Source organism: Serinus canaria, chromosome 1, assembly GCF_022539315.1.
Source record: "Serinus canaria isolate serCan28SL12 chromosome 1, serCan2020, whole genome shotgun sequence".
Taxonomy (NCBI): domain Eukaryota; kingdom Metazoa; phylum Chordata; class Aves; order Passeriformes; family Fringillidae; genus Serinus; species Serinus canaria.
Window position 1 is genome coordinate 99,367,584 of NC_066313.1, and position 22,957 is coordinate 99,390,540.

Here is a 22,957-nt window from a genome sequence, read left to right on the forward strand (position 1 = left end):
TACTGTCATCCTTGCCAAAATCTCAAATTATTCTGTGATGGAGGGAAAAAGCAGTGAAGACACCTCACTCCAGAAGTAACTGATAAGAACCCATGACTGCCACTCCCTGAAATGAACATAAAAGCTATCTTTAAAATAGGTTATTAAAATAGGTTCTCTGCATCCCTAATTGTGGAAGAAGATCTGGACTTTGGTCAGTGGATGGAATTAAAATATGAAAGTAATTGTGAGAATTACTCAACAGGTCTCACATGGACTTCAGATCTTTGAAGTTTACATGAAAGAAAGATCAGAAACCTCAAGAGGATCTAATAAGAATATAGCTTTTGTTTGTTTCTGGGTCATCATTTGTTTTTCATTATGGCATTTTCAGCTTTTATGACCATTCTTCTGTGATGAGGCACCACACTTCATATCAGAAACCTCACCTCAGGCTCACAGCAGATTTCCCAAGCATCACCCATCTGTGCTTGATGATAATCCAAGGGTTGTTTGTTCTCTACTGCCACAGAGCTGTCTCAGTATACAGTCCTCACAATGAAAGCAACATAGGAAATAACAGCATTACTCCTTTTTTTTTTTTTTAAATGAGGACAGAACGGACTGAAGTGTGACCTGTCCAAAGTAAATTTCATTTGTGTGATCAGATACAAAGCTCCTTCAAAGTTAAAATGAGTTCTTCCAGCTCACCTGGGAAAATGACCTAAAATGACTCCATTTTTGACTGACCCAAACTGAGAAGTTCTCTGTACTTAACTAAATAAATCAGTAAGAATAAAAGCCCTGCTTGTGCTCTTACCACAACATGATGGGGTCTAGAGACAAAGGGGACAAAAGAGAAGAACTGTATGCAGTGGAAACTGTAGAACAAATCAGATAAATTGAGGATCTGCAGTAACATTTAGAAAGAATAATGCATTGCTTGAGTACAGAACAGTCCTGTAGAAAACAGTCTAACATGCTCTTACTATTAAAGGCATGCTAAGGAGACTCTCTTACCTTCCTGTCTAGGTACATGAGATACACTCTGCTGATTTGGACAGATAAAATCTTGGAAGCAAGGACTTGCCACAATATGCCCATCCTTGCCTGATAAACTCACTCCATTGGGCTGTTCCCTAACACACATATATGTGTGTGTGATACATACATGTGTGTGTGTTTGTATATCTATGTATCAGTATGAATCTATCAGCAATTCTCTTGGTGCACTTGCAACCTGGCTCAGGTGATCTTTCCTCTTAAAACCAGAAAAATATTCCTCTTCCAAAGACAGGGGTTTTTTGTTTGTTTGTGTTTTTAGTGGATTTAGCGTTGTTGATTTTTGGGTTTAGTTTTTTTGTTCAGATTTTCATTAAATTTTTTGCCACTATGCAAATAGCTTAGCTGTGTGGCAGAACACAGCTGGATGGATAGTTTCTCCAAAAGATAAACATAGCCCATGGACACAGCTGGGATCTAGGCAGGAACCTGAGTGACACAGACTGTCAGATTATGAATTTTAAGTATGAAATTTTCTTCATGAAGAGCTACAACTATCAGGAAGGTCAGGCTGCTAAGTGAACATTAAAAGCTGGAGAGAATTTCCGTGGTCACAGTCGCCCTCTCTGCTGCCCATCACACCAACTCAGCCCCAGCCAGCTGTGCTCTGCCACAGGGATGGAGTTGAGCACAAGGGTGAGGCCAGCAGCTCAGCAAACTGCTCTCCTCAGAAACACTGAGAACAACTTGCTCTTCTTGTAAGCCCATTAAGCACTTCAAATAAAGCCAGTACAGGATAAAAGCCAAAGTAGTCAGCTCTCTCACTATTTGTGCTGTTTTCTTTTTTAACAGAACTTCTCTGGAATCTGTCAGCTCTCTGTCAGTATTTGGAGAGGTGAGAAGCTAAGAACATAACATCAATAAGGTGCTCACTAACATGCTTACTATCACATCAGTCTTAAGAACAGGAAAGTTTTTCAAAACTTTAATTTTTCTCAGGACATATTTCTCAAGTCTTTTGGTAGTGTCACTTCAAATTTCTGGATCTATAAGGAAAACTGTTATTCTTTTACCTTGATTTATTGTTGCTGAATCACCTATAGCACCACAAGGTAGAGCTCAAATCTAAGCACTGGTTGCATTTTTCTAGTGAGTTTCTTGAAGTCTGAACAAGGGCACCATCACCAGCAAAAAGCTAAAACTCCCGGGGGCCGACTGTTCCCAGCTTCTGGCTGGAATAAGATATGGGTCTACAGCTTTTTAAAAACACTCAGAATTTTGATTCTTTATTGATTCATTCTCCTTAAAAATGCAAGCTCATTTAGTATTCATGAAGATTAAATTTTCTCAAAACTGTCTGGAGGAATTTCGCACTTCACACATTTTTTCCTCTATGGGTATATAAAAGAGATTAGCTTCCTCAAGACATTTCAAACACACCACACTCCTGCTATAGCAGTTACAGGTCTTTTGAGAGCAACATTCTGAAATGTACCAAAACAGATTAGCTCAAACAGGGATTAAAAAGAGACCACAACATCAGACTTAATTCAGAAACAGCCTCTTAGAGCTGTGCTGGCATCAAACCAGGATTCTAAATCAGAAAGATAGTTAGGGATGATAAAGGGCTGTGTAACTAAAGCTGTTAAAACAAAAATAAACAGCTGTGGTAAAATTAACTCCATTCAAAGCGGGAAACAAATTATTTCTAAATAGCTTAAAATGGCAGGGCAGAAAAGGAAATACATTCTAAGGTTACAGAGCTTTCTATTTTGAGCTATTATTTGGCAATTTAATTTTTGTTCTTTATTTTGGATTGCTCTCACTGCTGACAATTTATGGCCCTGGATCACTTGCACAGTAAAGCCCAGTGGTGTGCTGGCCCTCTAAGCACCTCTCAGCTTTGTTAAGCAATGGCAGCTGCTCAGGGGCACACACCTGAGACAATACAAAGGATCTCCTGATTTGGAATGGCAGCCACAGAGACTCACTGCCAACTGTAGTGTTTACAAGTCACTACCAATTGTTGTGTTTAATACAACAAAGAAACTTGTAAATGAAGCTTATTGAGTTTTTCTACTTTTATGGAAGGGAAGGAAAGGGAGGGGAAATGTCTTTTCCTTCTATTTAGAGAATGACAGTATGGAACGCCCATGCTGTCGGGTGGGGTGACCAATCTGAATGACAAAGGTGGTGAAATTATACATGGTAATTGCAGTAGATGAGACAGGAACTGTCCTTCTTCCTTTTCCTCACATACTAGCAGAACAAATACCCACATCCTATAAGGTATCAGTCTTGAGCTTGCTTTCTATCAAAATCCTGTATTTTGTTGAAGCCATCCCCAACAACATTCCAGTGTCATAAGAAAATCAAAACCAGAAAATGAAATTGGATTCTAAATACTACTGTAGAAGAAAGACATGTTGATTCTTCTTGTTTTAAAGATTCATAAATTCATTCTTTCAAAACACAAATTAATACTTCTTTACCAAGAGTGATTATACATCTACCAATAACTGAGGCAGACTAGCTCGATATTAGTAATTATTTGTTATTCTCAGTCATTCTTTGAATAAATGTAACTATGTTAGCTAAATATTTTGTCATTTGCTTTCAACATGATCATTTTCCTTTGCATAACAGTTCTTGCCACATAAGAGATGCCCCAAGATTTCTATGCTTGCACAAGTGGTCATGCAAGGGGAAGGGGAGCAGTGCCTGGCCCCACGTAGCAGCATGCACTCAGGGCAATGCAGCACAAGCATCTTCTGCAGCACGAGCACAGAGCCATCAGGACAGAACTTGGTGGCTTCCCCACCTCCCCAGCCACTTCCCCAAGAGCAAACAGGAACAATCATTCATTTAGGAGCTCTACAACTGTAGACAACCATTGTCCTCTGCCTTTGGGAACTGCCTTTGTCACCACCCTCACCAAGTCCAGGCACGTTATCCCACGTGGAAGGAGAGGTAAGCAGCCACAGACAGCGGGCTTCTTCACCTGCCACTCATCAAGCAGATCTTTTGTGAAACTCATGGAAAAACACTTCGTAGTGGGAATCCAAATCAACAGAAGGATTTCACATTTCCCCCCGGGCAACAAAAATTTTCCACACATGGCCCCCAGTCCCATGTCATCTGTACATTTGTTCTCCAGCAAACAGGATGCTAAGTTTTAATCATGAAAATTTCCCTCCCCCAATTTTATAATTTTTCTTTCTCAGATGTTATTTTTCATTGTAACACCTGTATCAGCTGTGTATTTGATACAAGATCTTTTTTGCAAGCAAGTTGTAGCAAGGTGAGGAGAAATACAAAGTTGCAACTGTCCTCTCTTCAGAACTGTTAAAATCCACATTTTGCTCATTCATTGAGCTTTGCTCACATTCCGACACTCCTAAGTAGGGTTTAGAACATCATAAATACATCAGCCATATTGATTTCTCAGAACTCTGACCAGCCATAATTCCTCAAGAATTAAGGGGAGGGAGACAAAAAAAAGGGTAAAATAAAGTGGTGGAGCAATAGAAAACACAAAACACAGTTGAGGTTACTCACGAATGTTTCTGTTTCAACGATCCTGATCTTCTTCCATTATATCTAATAGCTATTACTGACAGCATTGTGGATCCACATATAAGGAAAGAGAGGCAAATATTTGTCAAATCAAGCATTTTATCTGCACTGTTCCTCAGTTATTGCATCTTTGAAGAAAAAGAAAGCGAAGCAAGAAAGAGAAACTAAATCAGTAAAAATAAAAAAATTAGAAATCCAAGAAGCGTTGTTCGTGGAGTTGCAAGAAAGTTGCAGGATGAGAGAGAAGAGGGCTGTGATCAACAAAATGACAAGTTTTTTGTTGCTGTGTGTCTCTCTTCACCCAGCATACACAGTAGCAAAGATTTTCTGACAGCAGGTTGATGAGTAGAATGCCAAAGGAGCTGGAATTGTTGCTGAGCGGAGCCTGGCACACCTCATGACCAAGAAAGCCATGTCAGCATACAAAGGCAAGGCTGGGTGCTTCTGCAGGAGATAATCTTGCATATTTCAGTGGAAAGTATCTCTAGAAGCAGCTACCAATTCAACAGCTATTACAGGCCTTGGTTAAGTAAGAAAATGTCTTTTAAATGCAGCAGTTGGAAAATGGCTTTCAAAATAAAAGTATTGAGCACTGAGCATGTGTTTGTGAATAAAAGCTCTAAGCTCAATTGCAAACTTGAGCAACACTTCATGCAATGTGATACAGGTGAATCCAAGCATTGCCTATGCATAACTAATCTAAAGTTATGAACTGACTTCAGCTTAATTTACAGAGAAATCAGCAAGCAGAAATTAGAGCAGCTATGAGTTGTCTTAACCAGATATCCCTAAATGAAATAAATTCTGGGGAATGTCTCCAAATGGTTTTCACTGGAGACATAAGCTCACGGATATTTGCCTAAAAAAATGGACCATAGAGGAGACATGAAATGGAAGGAGCTGGCTGCATCTCCAGTCAGCTTCTTCAGGAAGAGAATGATGAGTAAGTCTGCAGGAAGTGAGCTGTAAATAGATGGAGCAGGGAGAGTAAGGGACCCTCCATTTTGTGTGTTAGTTTAGGCAAGAGCATCTTTGATAGTAACAACAGTGAAACACTTGTTTTGTTTAAGACTTCCCCATTTGACCTGATTTTGTGTATTATCGATTCCTCAGTCCCAGTTCCAACCCAAAAAGCAACCAACAGGCCATAAGTGTAGCTGGCTACCAGGCCTTCTGAGATGCAGCTTTGTGGAGAAAGTAACACACCTCTGCAGCATGAGAAAACATGCAAGTCTCAACCAAATGCAAAGGGAGGTAGAACTGAACCTCCAAGTAAACCAACTCCAGGTGGTATAAACAGATACCTTTTGTCAGCTTTAGAAACAAAGTTTAGATGGGTGTTTGCCCAGAGCAATGTGAGACAATCTACTGTGGGCTAGGCTGTCTTCTTGCAGCTGGCTATCAAGCTTTCCTCTAGACACCCATCCAATCCTGTACCCTGAAATCAATTTGATGCAGTTTCTTTTCTGTGACATGGCACGACAATGGGCCAGTATGATTAACAAGAAGAACTAAATGCAGAGCTCTAGCACAAAAGGTGACTGAATTCTTCCTGGCTTCAGTCATGTTTACTTTAGATGACTTGAGAAGAGGGGAAGGATGATTTGGCCCCCAGTGAGTAACAGGCTGGGCATGGAGAGCAGGCTTTTGGGAAACTTTGAAAGGTAATGTTAGGGCAGCATTACCCAGTAAGATTGTGAAATTAAAGGCTCCAAAGTCAGACCTTAAATCTGATTTGAAGCTTCATCTTTATGTCCAAAGTCCACTGGAAATTAACTTCATAAATCCTTATCATGCTCATCAGATGGGTGGATTAGAGGACACGAGGGTCTAAGAACTCTGCAAGAAGCATGAAATTTGAGTGGCTGATAAGCAGTCATGGAGATATAAGGTGAGAAGCAGCACAAAAATTTGAAGACCACCAGCCACACGGTCTGCTCCAGCCAGAGCAAGGGCTTGGTTGGTGCTTGCAAAGAGCTGCAAAAAGGAATTCTGGTAGATATGGAGATAATTTTCCACAAGGAAATTCTCAGAGCTTCACACATTCACATAGATTTTCATTCAAAAAAAGGATCAGATTTGTTGAGAAAAACAAAAAAAAAAAGGTGTAAGGGCAAATATCAGAATAGAATAATGTGACTTTAACTGCTTCATCCTTTGCTGTCAATATGCATAAGAGAGAAGTCCTCAGAGGTAGAAGACCAAACACTCCCACCCATTAAGGAGGAAGGGCAGCATAGCATGGATCCTCTCAAGAGAGAGCTCTCTGGGGCAAAAGCAGATGCCAAAGATAACAAAACATCCTGTTCACTGGAAGACAGAATTGACACTTTGCACTTAGACACACCAAATGTGAATCTTCTGGCTAGATTTCTCCACGAGGAAACAGTTGGAAGGACAGATTTCTGTCTTCCTTGCTTCCTCTGTCTTGCATCTGATATAACCACCTCTTTTTCTATATTACCAGGGCAGCAAAAGAACACGAAAACAGGATGTGCCCTTCTTTCAAAAAGCAGAAGCCAAAAACCTGAACATGAAATGAAGAGCTTTATATCTTTTACTCTCCTTGGCAGAAAAAACGTATCAGCCAGAATGCTGTGAGTAATAACTGTCAAAGACAGAATGCCAAATGAAGAGCATGCAGTAAAAATAAATTTTAAAATCACCAAAAAAAGAAAACGTCAAACAAATCAAAAGCTAAAATATCCTTTAAGAAAAGCAAAGCATACTTTATGAGTTCAACAATCACAATGGAAACTTTACTTTTAGAGCAGATTGACTTTTAATTCAAAGATTAGTGGTGATTATCAACAGTCTTCTTGTTTCATAGGCCAAAGTGATGGGACTAAATGGTCTTAGATTCAATCCATAGCTGAGACCAAAACATCCAATGTAATTCACAGTTTACTGAGGGCTTATACACAGACATTGTATGGACACAGAACACACACATGCACAGGAGGAACAGGTGCATTCTCATTGCATTAAGGCTGGGCAGTTCATCAGCAGCAAACTGACTTCAGCTTACAGACAGATATATGCACGTAGAGTAGCCATAAGTGGGTAGCAGTGGCACAATTTACAAGTGTAGATAAACCAAACCAGTTCAGAGGACTGAAGCTATTGCTGGGTGATTTTGGAGCACACTCACTGTTATAACGTCTGTAGCTGTCAATCTTTGCCGGTGCCACTCTGTACAGAATTGTCCCTTCAAAGGCAGATTTTCCTGACAGCAGGCAAGAGAAGGAAAGACAAAAAAAGGAGAAGGGGCAGGGTGGGGGTAAAGAGATCGAATGATGGTAAAAAGAAGGGAAAAGAAGAGGTTTTAATCTGTATTTCCAGTCACTGACATTTAAAAGCCTCATTAGCAAAATGACGAGAACATTAACAAACATATCTGATTGTACATGGAGTCAAAATATTCTTACTGCATGTATGTCAGATAACAGAATCTCATGATTTTGCTAAAGCTGTTATTTACAATGTCCAACAGAATGCATTCTTCTTAGGCTTGGTCTGTTGTCCATCAAGTTGTGAGACTTGCAAATAAAATTATTTGTCTGTTTTTTGCAGCCTTGCACAGGGGAATCCTGAAAAAATATCATTACTGCAATGATGTACTCACAGTGGCTCAGCATTCCTGCTGCAGATGTAGTGCACTTGAACAAGCACAGCTGACATCCAAACAGGGCAATGAAATATTCACATCTCTTTAATGTGCCAGGATCTTGTGAGCATCAGAAATACTGCATCTTTCCAAGATCACTTACTGGAAATATTTTGGACATGGGAACTGATCTTAAACAGTGCTTAGTAGGAAGGACAGGACAGTAAAACCTGAATAAATTGGTTTTTCAGCTAAAAGCTTAATCAGGTGTGACTTGGCATTGACATTAACAAAAGCAAAATTCTAAAATTAAGAGGAGAAAACAGCAAAAGTTCAAACACTTCTCATCTAAGATATTTAAGATAACATTTTTATTACAAAATCCATTACTTTTTTTGTTGTTGCTAGTGAGATAGCTCATGCTCTGATATTCAGGACATGAAATTCAAGAGAAGATAAAGGCATGAGCAGCTGAAGTGTTTTGTGTGTCAGGTTCAAAAACCCAGGTAAGCCCAAGAATATACCAATGCCAGCTTGCTCCAAATCCTGCCTAGGTATGCCACCACAAAAATTGATGTCTTTGGTAAAATTTTATAGCAAAATAGCCAGTATATGTGAATTGTCACAACACAGAATCACACCCAGTTTGGTACCAAAAATGTGTGGGACTTTTTCTTCCTGTATATCATTCTGTTGGACTTTCAGACAATAAAAAGCTATACTTGTTTGTATATTATAATAAGCTAATTTTTAGTTCTGTTATTGCAGTTTAATTAATAACAAAATGTTTCCATTGCCTTATGTAATGTTCTATGTAATGAGGAAACAGTAAGGCTAGAAATCCATCTTTACACTTTCTTTTAACAGGATACCATTCAAAGAGTGCTATTAAAACATCAACCCAGTGCTACAAGAAAAGTAAGTTAAGTTTTATGACACTGTGGAGAGCCAGAGAGACAGTAATGGAAAGCTAAAGTTTTAAGAACTCAAAACAGAGGAGGCTGCCTGATTGAAGCATCAGCTGATGAGTCCATCATCAGTTCTAGCTCCAGCAGGCAGGACCTTTCAGGGGTCATCACTAACAGGTTCCAAAAACAGTTGATAGATACCACGAGGCCCAGCTGTACCTGAGAGAACACTCATCAGAGACAGCAAGATACAAAAGGCCACCTTTCAGTGCTGTCAGGACACTGCTGTGAACATACTGAATGTTTTTTGAAATAACCTCCTCAATGTGAAATTAAGATTAACTCAAATAGAATTTTTTTGACTACTTGTCAACTTTTTGCTTCTCAACAGGCAGTGTTGACAAGAAGTGGTATTGAAAATAGTCTTAAAATCAATACTGTATCTCTGAGAAACACAGAAAATAATCTTATAATCCATGTATATAATATAGTAATAAATTGATAATGCAAACTACCTGTTCATGCTGCAACAGCTGGCCCAAAAAATCAATATTTTTTAATTTAAGAGCATGCTTTAAAGAGCAAGGAATTGCTGTTTACTCTAAGGGTACCTGATCCTGTCTGTACTTACATTCCAAAATGCACCTTTGAAGGCAAGAAACTTGGCAATCACCTTACAGCTGGGACAAATACCATCAAATCAAACAAACAACCCCCAGATATTTTGATCTTGCAACAGTCTTGCTTTCCAGCCTGCTGAGCACACACCATCAAGGGGAGGCACAGGTTCCAACCCTTTCCAAATAAGGTTCAAGCTGAGTCCCACAGTCAGCATTCAGAAATATTTGGCACTTCTTAAACTAGCCCCAGGCATCTTCAAAAATGGAAATTTTTGCTCTGAACAAGCTTCTGAGGTTAGTCTATGGCAGAGCATGAAAAGAAACCAAGATAATTTCTTCTGGCTGTTTACTCTGATCTGCCATAAAATTCACATGGACACAACAAAACCAATAAAATCAGACTTTTTTTCTGTCCATTGGGGCTGGTGTAGATTGTAACAGAAGCACAGAGAAATATGGGGGTTTTTTAACTTTATTCCTAAAAAGCCAAGTTATGTAATTTTTCTCTTCTGTACTTCTTTTTCTTTGAGTTCACCAAAATGACATTTGCCCTTCAAAAATTCTCTTTATAGATGGCCAGTAAAATGTGATTTAAAAATCAAGTTTAATTAAATTTACCCAAGGCATTAAATTTAATTATTAACTTAAAATATTTGTGGGTTTGCACAATCCACACATCCTGTGCTATTTTCTCATAGTAAATCTGCCAAGTATTACCTTATCCATTTTACAAGCTGGGCTGAACAGTTCAGGGCTGCTGCTCAAGACTGCAGAGCCAAGCCCCAGCTTTGTCTGGGCTCCTCTGAATGCTGAGCAGAACCTCAGTGGCTGCCCAAGGTCTGTGCCTGGGTACAACCCCTCACCCAAGAGCCAACTTCATCATCCAGAATTCATATTCAGGGATTCCACCTCGCAAAGTCCTGTGATACAGATGCACTCAAATTTCCCAGAGAAACAAAAAGCAGTTACTGCAGATCTAAGGTGCTGTCACATCTTGTCATCCATGGAGGAAGGAGCTGACCTAGGCATGAATACACACACACCTTTCTGAGATGTAACCCAGAGCATTTCAGCAATGCTACTAGCCTGATGGCCAAATCTTCCAGGGTTTACTTGTTCAATTTTTTTAATGTTTTCAGACTGGATGAGATTATCATGCCTAGTCAGTTGTGTAAACTTGTGGAAATTTTTGCCATCTCATTACAGAGATTTTCAAATCCAGATATTCAGTGTGCCTGAATAGAGCCTCATGAAGCACTGTGTGTTGGAGAGCAACAGCTGTATCAATCACATAAATCACATGCAGAAAAAATTGAATTGATGTATGTTTCCCATAATTCTCCTAGGGGAATGCAATTCTTAAGTTTATAGTTTTACTTGAAGAAAAAATAAATTAAAAAACATTAAAATCCCCATAAAAATCTCAGCATTCCTTGAGTCACTGTCTCTCTCAGGAGGTTTACAGTGTTCTTTTGTTTAATAGGTATATCTAATAGCTCCTCATCCTGGATAGCCACAAAGCACCTCCAAAGAATTAAATTCAATACAAGAAAGTAGGGAACCCATCTCCCACCTACAGTTTATTTAAAGATGTGAAAACAATATTTGTGTTATTGCTGCCTTCTCCATAAAAGTATCACAGGTTTGGGTTCCACTAACAGTCAGAACCAGCACACAAACCAAATCTGAACAAAGCATGGGCCATAATGGACATCAAGAGTTAATGCTTTGCTGCTGCTTTTGCACACTCCAATGTATGGTTTTTTTTTAAAGCCATTTTTAGGATGCTTATTATGAAGTATATATTACTAAATTACCTGAAAAGAAAGGTCACTCATTCATTCATATAGAAAAAGTTGGGATATTCCATTCTGAACACTATCACCAACATTGATCACTTATATAGTACCAAACACTACACACTCCAGAGCTGAAACTGCTCTACACAATTAGTTCTTCCAAGACTCACTGTGTTTATAACTAACATAATTCATGAGAGCATATACAGATTATAGAAAGCAGTTTGCAATCTCACTGAAACATGCACCTTCACATAGTGACCTTACTCCCTCTCCCTCGCTGAAATACGTTAATTCCAGTCTGAAGGATTGTTACATTTAATTATCTTGAACAGCACTGACCACAAGACAAGGTCACCAGTACACATTCACACATGAAAATGTACTCCACTACAAAAAAAGATAAAATATGTTCATCATTGCACATGTTAGGGCTTTCAGGATCTTATTTTTGTGGTATGGAATAAGGGTGACAAATTTGTGAAAAAATAAGGAAAAAAGAAAATAGTGTTATAATTTTCTACCTTTTATTGACAGAGTAAATATAAAGGTTTTGGCAAATTTCAGCTGAAATCAGCTTACAAAGGTCTTGGTAGTCCTTTGACTTCTGTTTATTCAGAGATCTCAGGAGAATGCTACATAGCAATGAACATCTGCAGTGCTAAAAATAGGAAGAGCTTGGCAAGTATTGTGGAATTAACCTGAAATATGCAAATAGAACTGACTTTTTTTTTTGTCTCTGAAAATTCAGATTTGATCACTGAATTAGAGAAAAAAAAAGTAATAGCTGCTTGAAGAACATAAAAAACATGAGGACAAACAGCTTTCCATTTAATGTAACAGCACACTTTTGGTTCAGGTTATTCTCCACGAGAAGTTATAAATAGGACAACCCACTCCCATGCTTATACTATTGCAAACTTAGTTACCAAACATGCTTTTCACCTGCAGCAGTACTGGCCCACTGTAAATGAGAGAACAAAGTCCATGTCCCACTTCTGGCCCTTTTCCCTTTGGCTGCTGGGGCAGTGGGTGTCGGAGGTGATAGAAACATGCTCAGCACCTGGAGGGAAAAAGTGCTGCATGTCCCACACCAGTAATTATGAATCCTTCATCTGTTGGAGTTGTTATAGAAAGCATGGCACTTTAATCCCTCCACTTGAAATAAGCCACTTTGTACTTTCCACCTCAAAAGACAAAAAATTCCCTCGTGACTAATTCTGAAATACAAATGCAGCCATCATCATTGCCTTCTCTCTTCTCTCCATCTGTAGTGGCTCAGCAAGTCTTACACAGCTCAGAGAGCAGACAGTGCTGCAACTCAGGTAGCACTGCAGGTATACATAAATCATCATCTTCTAACCCTTTCAGCATGAATTAAGAACATGACATTCAAAAACACTTCCAAGCAAGAGATAAGAATGTGCAATCCTATCAATGTGTTATGAGCTAAAGACACAAACACACATACGGTACATCAATAATAAATTGTTCCTTACTTGACTTTACTTGCTCCTCCTGTGCTATTCCAACATCATCAGAATCAGAGAGTTCCTTTATGAAGTTGGAAGGAAACATGCCAGTCTTTCCATTAAGTATGCCTTCCCACCAGCCTTCTTCCACCTGCACCAAGACAAAAAAAGGGGGTTTTTACATGAGCAACACTTTACTGAGTACCATTATATACATTCAATAAATGACAGTCATGAATAGTTTATATTAATTAATTTCAGGTATAAGGAGCACATGGCACGGGCTCCAAGCCAGAACACCTCTCTTTTTTTCTTCATAAGTGAAAACAAGAGAGATGCATGAACCCATCTGTAAATGTCAGCAGTGCTGACAGCAGTCAGAAGCACAGATGAGCATTAAATAAAAGGATAAAAGAGCAACTAGAGAGCACACAGTGTCTCTACATTTCAATTTTTATGGATATCCATTCAATCAGTAAATTTTCAGTGCACACTGTATGGCTATTCAAGACCATCTTAGTGGATGTGATTTGCTGATTCTGTTTGAATTCCCTAAATAATTAATGGTGAAAGAAAAACACCTACGAAGGGCTACTTAGGGAATCTAATTTAGATATCTTAAAAGAATGAAAACATTCTTGCCTTCCCCATCAAAATCAGAAATTTTGTATTTTAGAAATTCAGAATGCTGCTACATCATTCATGTGTAAATGTAAGAAACCTGTGGAAAACAAAGAACAGTACTAATGCAAATTTGACTCGAGATTTACGAAGAGGTACTGAAATACATAATAATAATAATGATGATAGTGTCAGGAGGAGGAAGGACACTACCTAGCCAAAACCCAAGAGAAAATATCACTTTAAAATTGCAAACTCCCTCCACTATAACCCATTCAGGACTGAATGGTGGTGTCAGGCAGTGAAATGACAGCCCTTAGAAATGCCTTTATGTTATAATGGCACTGCAAGAAATGACTGATTATATGCATCAGCTAAACACATTCTTGATAGATAAATGTTTTTCATCTGTCAGACACTGTCCCTTCACTAAAAATATGACAGCAGAGGACAGAGTAGGTCTGTGACACATCAGTCTCCAATAATGGTTGACTCATATCTTTCCTGCCTACCTTCACCCCAGTTTTAAAAAGAGAAAGTTAACTTTACTGTTAAAAAAACAACCCCACACTTTAAATGAAGCTAGCTAATTATCAAAGAAAAAAGTCTGTGAAAAGTCTTTTCACTTATCTGTGAAAAACTTGAGTCCTTAGGAAAAAAAACAATCTCTTAATAATACAACCAAATATTTCCTCAAAATATAGAGGAATATGTCAATTTTTCACAATTTAGCTACATGACACATTTTAGTAAAAAAAAAAACATTTCTTGATCTCACAAGTTGAATTTTTTTTTTTAATTTGAAAGTGGTTCAGATCAGACTTTCATTTAATCTCAGTACCTGTCCCTGACAAAGCTTCCCCTCCTTCAATGCCTCAGGAGTACTGGTGAGCTCCAGCACATCTCTGGGAATTATCCTGCTCTTCTTACTATCCTGTGCTACTTGAGAAGCCAGAATGCATACAATATCACTCAATCACTCCAGTGAGGTGGAGGTTTTTCCCTTCACAGTATCAGAATCTCTAAAAGGTAATATTTGCTTTCTTCTCTGCAGACTAATAAAAAGCAATATGGAAAACTGAAACTGCATGATACACAGCACTCAGATTCTACAAATTATATCTCAAAAGACCATTTGATATAAATGTTATATTCCATATTAAAACATATTGTTATATAGAAAATACACACAATGGCCAAGATTTTTTGAGCTACAAAATATTTTTCAATTTTTCTAATGCAATATTCCCATGTGGCTATATTGATCAGAGTTAAATATGAAACTGTAACTGCATTAGCTGATTGACCAGAAGATTAATCAGAGGATTTACACAGTTCCCAAGATCCCTGCTCTGTAAGATGCTGAGAATACTTGACAAACAATGTGACCAACATCATTCAGTTCCATCTCTTCCTCAAGTAATTTTTGCTTGCTTATTTCTTCCAGACTTTTCTTACTTCTACTTTCTTACTATTACTTTCTTACTTCAGAGTTTTCTTACAGTTAAAATTAGCACTCTATGTGATGTGATCCTCGATGGATCTCTATCTATATTATCAAAATACATATATATATAAAGATTTTTAAAAGCTACATCTGAACTACACATGAATATGCTTAGATCATTCATTAACTCATTTTAAGTTTTTCAGCTGACTGAAGAATTAAGTGTCTGAAAATACCATGTTGTATTCAATAATTCTACAAATTCAGAAAAAAAAAAATCTAAAGCAAAACCCAGGGGTTTCTTCCACAAGGAAAATGCAGAATCATGTTAGCAAGACATTAGAGATTGAGGTCAAACTGGACCTCCCAAAGGTTTATTAGGAAATTTTCATCAAAAGTATCAAAAGCTTTAAGTACTTTAAACATTAAACTTGCTACATGTGCTTAAGCCTCAAATCACAGCAGCTAGAGATGAACCCATACAATATAAGACACTAAAATACCTCCAGGATTTAGTTATCCCAAACTGGGGCATTCCATTACCATATGGTTTGAAAAGTTGCAATAATTGACAGCCAATATAACCTCACAAATGAAAAATCCATTATTCATGGGGGGTAATCCATCTGGAGGCATGAACTCAATAAAATTTGTTACCACGCTATTAAAACAAAATGCTTTCAGAATTTATACATTTATGTCCTGATTTATGCCCAGCATTCACGTGCTGAACCAATCTGCAAAGAGGAGGGCTTCATTTGGCAGTCCATGTCCCTATGCTGGAAAAGAAGTTCTACCAGCAGCTGCTTGCCAGGACATCCAGGACTGCCACAGCTGCTTGCTCACACCTTGCTATATAATTAATAGGCTAAAGCTGTTAAATGATTAAAATGTTCAACTCTTTGGAATCACTGACCCAAAGTGTATTCCCAATAAATTCCTCTATTGGCCTGTTCCACAAGATGTTCTACAACCTGCAGCTTAGCTAAGGCAAATGAGAGAAGCTCAGAGTCAGGAAAGGTTTCAAAAGGAAGAAAGTCTCCCTGGATCATAACAGAGTCTTTCTGAGCTGTTGAAATTAAAACACAGTCCCAGGAATAAAAGCAATGCCAGAAGCAGACAACAGGAGAGAGAGCAGCTCAAGGTCAACAGATTTTCTTTTGCTTTGAGAGAACTAGAGCACAGAAAGCAAAGGAAAAAAGCTCCCTTAGTTTATAAATTCTAATGGAAAACATCAAGCTTAAAGGACAAAAGCAATCACATGTTGAATGAAAATTAAAAACATAGATTCCCAAGAGGCAAAATAAACAAATCACATCCACTGCCAATGGGAAAACAAATTTTGGAAGCAAGACCTCAAGAGAAGATGGTGCCTACAGTGCCACTTGATGGCTTATTCTGGGAGTGCATTCAGAGAGAGCCATGCCCCTGAGGTGTCAGCCATCCCCTGGGATCCTGGTACAACAGAATATACCTGGAAACTGATAACTCAGGTGCAGAAGATAAAAAATAAAAATGCACAAGTACTTTGTAGTAGGGAATCTTTTCAGCTTCAGGGTTTTTTATTTTAAAGTGTCAAAATATGCTTTGGGAATTTTTGAGTGTTTGATTTTGTGGTTTGGGTTTTTGTTGGGGTTTTGTGGTTTGGGTTTTTGTTGGGGTTTTTTAATATCATCTTCTAAACAAGAAATTAAGGAACTGTGAAAGCAATCATGTAGAACTTGGATGGCCTTATATGGACTCAGCAGTACTTGCACCCCTATTTCCCCAAAAAAAGTCCCCTACCACATGAACTAACCAAATGAGAAGTAGGCATAGAAATCCTCGTGAACAACCTGTTAGAAGAGAATCTGGAATAACTGGCACAGCATTCCAGAGAAAAGTAGCTGAGGGATGTAAAACCCCAGCATTCATTCCCAGCTGTTTTCTTGCAATTTATACAACTCTGTATTTGTGGCACAGACCATCCCCTCACTACAGTTAAATATTTATTCCCCTTTCAACTCTACAGATGCCAAAAAATGTCACTGTAAGAAAAGTCCAGCCCAATCCCCAGTTTATCTTGTTCTTGGACATGGGTTGCATCACTTTGATAACAAGAACAAAAAACACCCCTCCACTAATCTTGCAAATAAGAGGCAACAGATTTGACAAAATTCAGTTTGCATTTTTATAACTAACTTCAAAATAGTTACTGACAGGATTTGATCATGCAATATATGGCAATGTTACCTAAAAGTCAAAGAATAAGCTCAGTGTTATTACAGAGGGTCTCAGTCAGAGACTTGTGAGCTTCACTCCATGCACTACACATTGCCAAAAAGCTGTCCTAGCAGGAGGAGGCCCAAAGGTACTTAGCAGCACAGTGACAGAGTGATCCCAAATGCCATCAGCCCCCAGAACTCCTCAATGACCTGCCAAACGTCCTTACTCTCATGCTACAGGTTTATCATCTGGCATCCCATGAACGTGTAAGGGTGAAACATAATTGGAATTCAGATATCTGCATTTAATAAGACAATTAGTTACAGCTGTATTTTGGAACAACTGTAATTAGAGTTAGAGCTAATGAGGTAGGAAAATGACAAGCAAAAAGCTATCAATCACACAATAAACGTGAACATAAACAATGATGGAAATGCTTCTCTTGTTAGTTTTAAATGTACTTTTAATTTAAGTCTGTTAAACAACATCTCATGGGTATCAGTGTCTCTGTAGCTATGGAAACCTATTTTAATGACAAGCATTTCATCTAGTGTGTTGAATGTTCGATCTCATTACAATTAATTTCTAACTACTTAGGACAAGTAGGAAGGAGCTGTGAATTCTGAACACACACAGCCTCTAAGGATATCCATCTGCTGCCAAGTTCAAACTCACACTTGCTGTTTTTTCAATCCACTCTACAGCCCCAAATCACTTCTGCCACAACAGGAATTTCCATTTAACCTACCACTACTACAAGCACAAAACCCTTTCAAAACCTCTTATCCTATCTGTTGGCAGCAGGAAGAAGGATCTGGGTAGTTTTGGATGCTATTACATATGGAGAGGTGGGAGAAGGAAAGACATCCTCATCCTCAGCACATCCCCATGTGATGTCAGTGTAACCTATTTTCCCTGGGAATCTGGGAAAAAACACTTGGGCATTGTTGGAAGCATCTGAGACTTGTGTTCCCTTCTGTCAACCCTGTGCTAGAGGCAGTGATCTTAAGGAGGACCAGAGCACATTTCTTTAATAATGAAGTCCAATTAGCTTTTCTTTGTAAAAGGAAAAGCTTAATGAATTGTTCAACCAGAAGCAACATTTTAACATGTTGGGGTTTTTTCTCAAAAACTGCATGAAGATATATAGATGATATTTTGACCTAAATAATACCAGTTTTATTTGCTGTAAATCAGTTAGGAATTGATTTATTTTCAACTAAACAGAATTCCATGGAGATTTTAAAATATTAATCCAAGTCAATTAAACCAATGAATTCAACTGGTACAACTTTCTTAGGAAGATAGAAAAAAAACCTAACTGTGGGAATCTGAGACCTATTCATGAATAAAAAGATAGGATAAGAGAAAAGAACAACTGGAAATGGAAAGTGAATTACCATTAATGTTCTAATTACACTGAACTGCTCTAAATAATGTGGAAGATATCATCCAGTTTTTAATCCTAAGTAATTACAAACAAAATCTGTATTTTACAAGAATTATCTCAAATTGTAACCTATGTGGAAAGGCTTCTTCTGGCTCTTTGGGGGAGTTTTCTGCCATAACAGAACATGATTTTGGCCCTTGAAAAAAAAACCCTCAATTTTCACAACTGAGGAAAACATATTTTTTAAACAATAAGTCGCTCACCTCAAATATTTATCCTTTGAAATAAGAAGCATTGCATAATGACAAAACCACTATGAATTCTATTTCAATGCAATGACTTTTTATTCAGCCCTGCTTAAAAGCAGAAGGGTTAACAATTACATCAGCACATTCATTGGTGCAACTTTCTGCATCAAACGAAGTTCCTGTTTCAAAGGACACATTCTACTCTACTTTTTCGAGGAATTAATACTGTTAAGATAACAGCAGAAGAGGAAGTTACAACAAGTTCAACATCAACTCTTTAGCATCAACCATAATGGAAAATAAAAGTCTCACAACAATACTTCCTGAAGCACTGAGAACTTCTATTGAATATCCTATTTTCCCTGTTCTGCCAGCTAATCTACTTTCACCCAAAAGAGAAACCCAAATGGGTTTCAAAAAACATGCCCTTAACTATAGTACACACATGCAAGTATATGGAATGTTTCACTTTTATAGTTCTACATTTTCAAATTTTAATGCTGATATTTTCAGTCTCTTTTGGATATAAATAAATCAGGCATGTATAATTAAGTTTTTCAAATTTAAAAAGAGATGAGATACATTCCATAAGAGATGCCTAGTGTGTCATCTAAATTATTTAATCATATAATTCATTCAGTAGAGTTAATTTGTTGGCTGGATACTAGGAAAAGGTTTTATTTCATCAATTTACTCTTAAAAGACACAGACTTTAAACTTTCAAGTAGTATTTGCAGGGCCATGTGAGGTGAAATATACCTCAAATTGCCCAATGAAAACAGCATGTGATGTCATGAAACTCATTATGATATGGAGTTTACAATATGTTCAAAATATGCTCTTATAGCCTTGAATTCCCCCATTACAAAACTGCTCACAGACAGAATAAGGTTGGTTAAGTGACACATCATGTCTGATTCCAGGGGAAGAATGATGTGCAGAGCTGGTGTGCACAGATAGGTTAGAGCAAAACCAGTGATCACTAAGCTTCTTACATTCAGATGTGAGAATTTAATCTCTTATAAGAAAATGCTGGATACGATATAGATTACAGCAGAATTTATATTCTTTTCAAACTGATTGCTTAAGTGACAGAGGCAGGAAAAAGTAAATTAACTGTATATCCTAGACAAGAAAATGAATGTTTAATTACTGACTGCTGAGTTATGGCAGAGAAAAAAATCTTACAAATAAATGATACAAACTGCAATACACGTTATGTTGGCTGCCTGAGCAGACTAGGGTCTTCCTTTTAAAGCTAAGTAGAATAATGAGTTTAAATGCATTCTGCTTAAAGGACGCATGTTATCATTTTAACATGGGTCCTTCATGCTATCAAGAAGATGTTTGTAGAATTGCTAATGGAACACTGAAGGTATTGGGAGCAAACACCATTTCTTGACCCTGCAGCCAGAGTCACCCATGTAAGGAAAATCTCTGTCCCTCTCTGCAAGCCTGCATAATTTTTTCCTAGCTCATGTAATTAATTTTTCACATCCAGTTCTAACCAAAATAAGAGGCTCTTGAGTCTCAAAATATTTTGTTGGGGGTTTTTATTTGGTTTTAGTTCTTTTTTAAACTGATTAAGACCAAAATGAAATTCTTAAAATTTGCTGCCAAAGATGACAAAAGGTGAACTCCAGTGGAGATTCAAGTAAATTCCTGAAATGTGTCTAACTTTGCATAGGTAATTTTTCCCTGTGGCTGGCTGACTCAAACTGTGAAAAGTTTCTTCTGCTTTAATCTTTGGTTCTTCTCTGTGGCAAAAATTTGGAGCTCTTTCCCTGAACTGAACTCTGAAATGTCAACTGATGTAAAACCAGCAGAAATGCTACAGGAGAAAAAAAAAAGACACAAAATCCATAAGAAAAAAACCAACATCCCCTAATCCCCAACAGTAACCCAAACCAGACAGGTCAGCATAGCAGAGAAGAAAATTGTCTGGTTTAAGTTATACACTGAGGAGCTTAGCATGCAGAAGACATGTCAGAAATGCATGTATGAATATCCAATTAAAGATGTGCTCACCTCTCCCACAACTTCAATGATGTCGCCAACTTTTAATTCCAATTCATCTTCATTTTGAGGCATGTAACTGAAAGCCACCTGACATCTTCTTCTTCTGCTTCTCTCTCCTGAGGGAAATGAAGGAAATAGGGAAATCATAAAATGAAAATTAAATTCCATGCCAAAGAAAAGCCAGGGAAAGTTACTAAAGGTGAAAAATTATTCTTCAAGCATTGTTATCAGAATGTGAATGTTTGTGATACTTCGTCTATCTGCCTAGATTTACCTTACAAAAAAGAGCCAAAATTTAAATAATTGTGCTTCCTAATGACAGGATGGACAAACTTCACCCAATGGATCTTTCCAGCTGTATTCCCTAAAATTTCTCTTCTAGGCTTATGTTCTGTACACATGGTGTAGGCAAATCCAGAAACCAGAGGGATGGGGAAGGGATCCAAAGCTTATAAGAAAATAAGGTATCAGCTGTATCTTTTTGTCTACAACTCTTTCAGAGGTGTACAAATAACTCATTAACCATTCTTTATATTTTTTTCACAGAATCATAGAATTGAGTTAGGTTGGGAAAGACCTTTAAGACTGTGTAGTTCAACTGCTAACAGAGCACTCTGAAGTGCACCACTAAACCACATCCCTAAACTCCTCACCTGTGTGTCTTCTAAATACCTCCAGGAATGGTGACTACACCACTTCCCTGGGCAACCTGCTCCAATGATTGACAACACTTTCTGTGAAGGATTTTTCCTAATATCCAAATATCCAATATGTTTCCTAATATCTAATATCTAAATGTCCCTTGGCACAACTTGAGGCCATTTTCTCTCATCCTGTCACTTGGGAGAATAGCCCAACTCCTACCTCACTACAAACACCTTTCAGGTGATTATAGAGAGTGGTGAAGTCCCTCCTCAGACTCCTTTTCTCCAGGCTAATCAGCCCCAGGTCCCTCAGCTGTTCCTCATTGGACTCATGCTCCAGACCCTTCACCAGCTCTGTTCCCTTCTCTGGACACACTCCAGCACCTCAGTGTCTTTCTTGTGGGGAAGGGCTCAGAGCAAGGTATTGATCTGCTGGCTCATGTGTCTTCTTGCATCCTCATTCCCTGTCACTGGGAGGGACAGAGAAGAATACTACAAATACTGCTTGTGCTCCTGAACCCTTAAGCACGTGTCTCCAGGCCCTGAATAATCAACCTCCCAATTGCCCTCAATCTGCTAGCTGCAACTTTATCACTGCCTACCTGAGAAATCAATAATGGACAATAACCTGAGGGCTGTACCAGGGTAGGAACCTTTCCATCCACACCTTCAACCCTGGCCCCAGGGAGACTGCTGAGTTCCCAAAGAAACGGGTCCTGTTGGCATATCAGGATCTCTGTTCCCTCCAGAAGACAGTCTTCCACAATGGTGACCTGCCTTTTTTTTTTTTTTTATGGTAGCAGTTTCAACAAAGGGCAGAGGCTGACATCGCCTTGATGAGATTTCCAAGGCAGATGCACCACAGTCACCATTGTGCAGTTCCACTTGCAGAGCCTCACACCTGTAATGCCAAGGCCCCAGGGAGGTGGGGCAGTCACAGAGATAGTCCTACTGCACCAGGCAGGAGCTCACATTTATATACCATGCAGGTGTATCTCTTTGTGTATGTCTGTACACACGTGTATTGGTAAGGTGCACTAACGTTAGCTTAAAGAAAATAGAAGGAAAACCATTGCAGCTGAGTTAGTAAGGTTAAGACAGGCTCATTTTGATAATCTGTCAGACACTGGAAAATATGTTAACAGCAATCTTTCTCTTCTAGCTTGGATGTCCAGGCTGTGAATCCATAGCTTTGAGTAAGACCCCTAACTTGACACTTCTGCCATGAGAGTTTCAAGAGAGATAAGTGAAAATACTCCATTCCAGAGGTTCACTTGCCAGATCTGCTGGCTTACATGTAATTATAGTTATATGAGATGAGAGAGTTTCACTAAATTAAGTTGCTAAGCTGGCTGCTTAGCTTCTGTTAGCTGAAGTACAACTTGCTGATACAAATCATGCCTGTGTTGGAATGTGGTAG

General features: G+C 38.3%; 1 protein-coding gene across 6 annotated transcripts in view; it reads right to left on the reverse strand.

Annotated features, from left to right (window-relative positions):
• Positions 1-22,957, reverse strand: part of SH3KBP1 (SH3 domain containing kinase binding protein 1) — a 209,539-nt gene that overhangs the window by 82,073 nt on the left and 104,509 nt on the right. For all 6 annotated transcript variants that reach the window (XM_018913607.3, XM_050973299.1, XM_050973310.1 and 3 more), the window contains 2 exons: positions 20,903-21,009; positions 12,991-13,114 (listed from right to left, as the gene is read on the reverse strand). In XM_018913607.3, the coding sequence (XP_018769152.1) occupies positions 12,991-13,114; positions 20,903-21,009 (231 nt within the window). The remainder of the gene's footprint in view (positions 1-12,990; positions 13,115-20,902; positions 21,010-22,957) is intronic.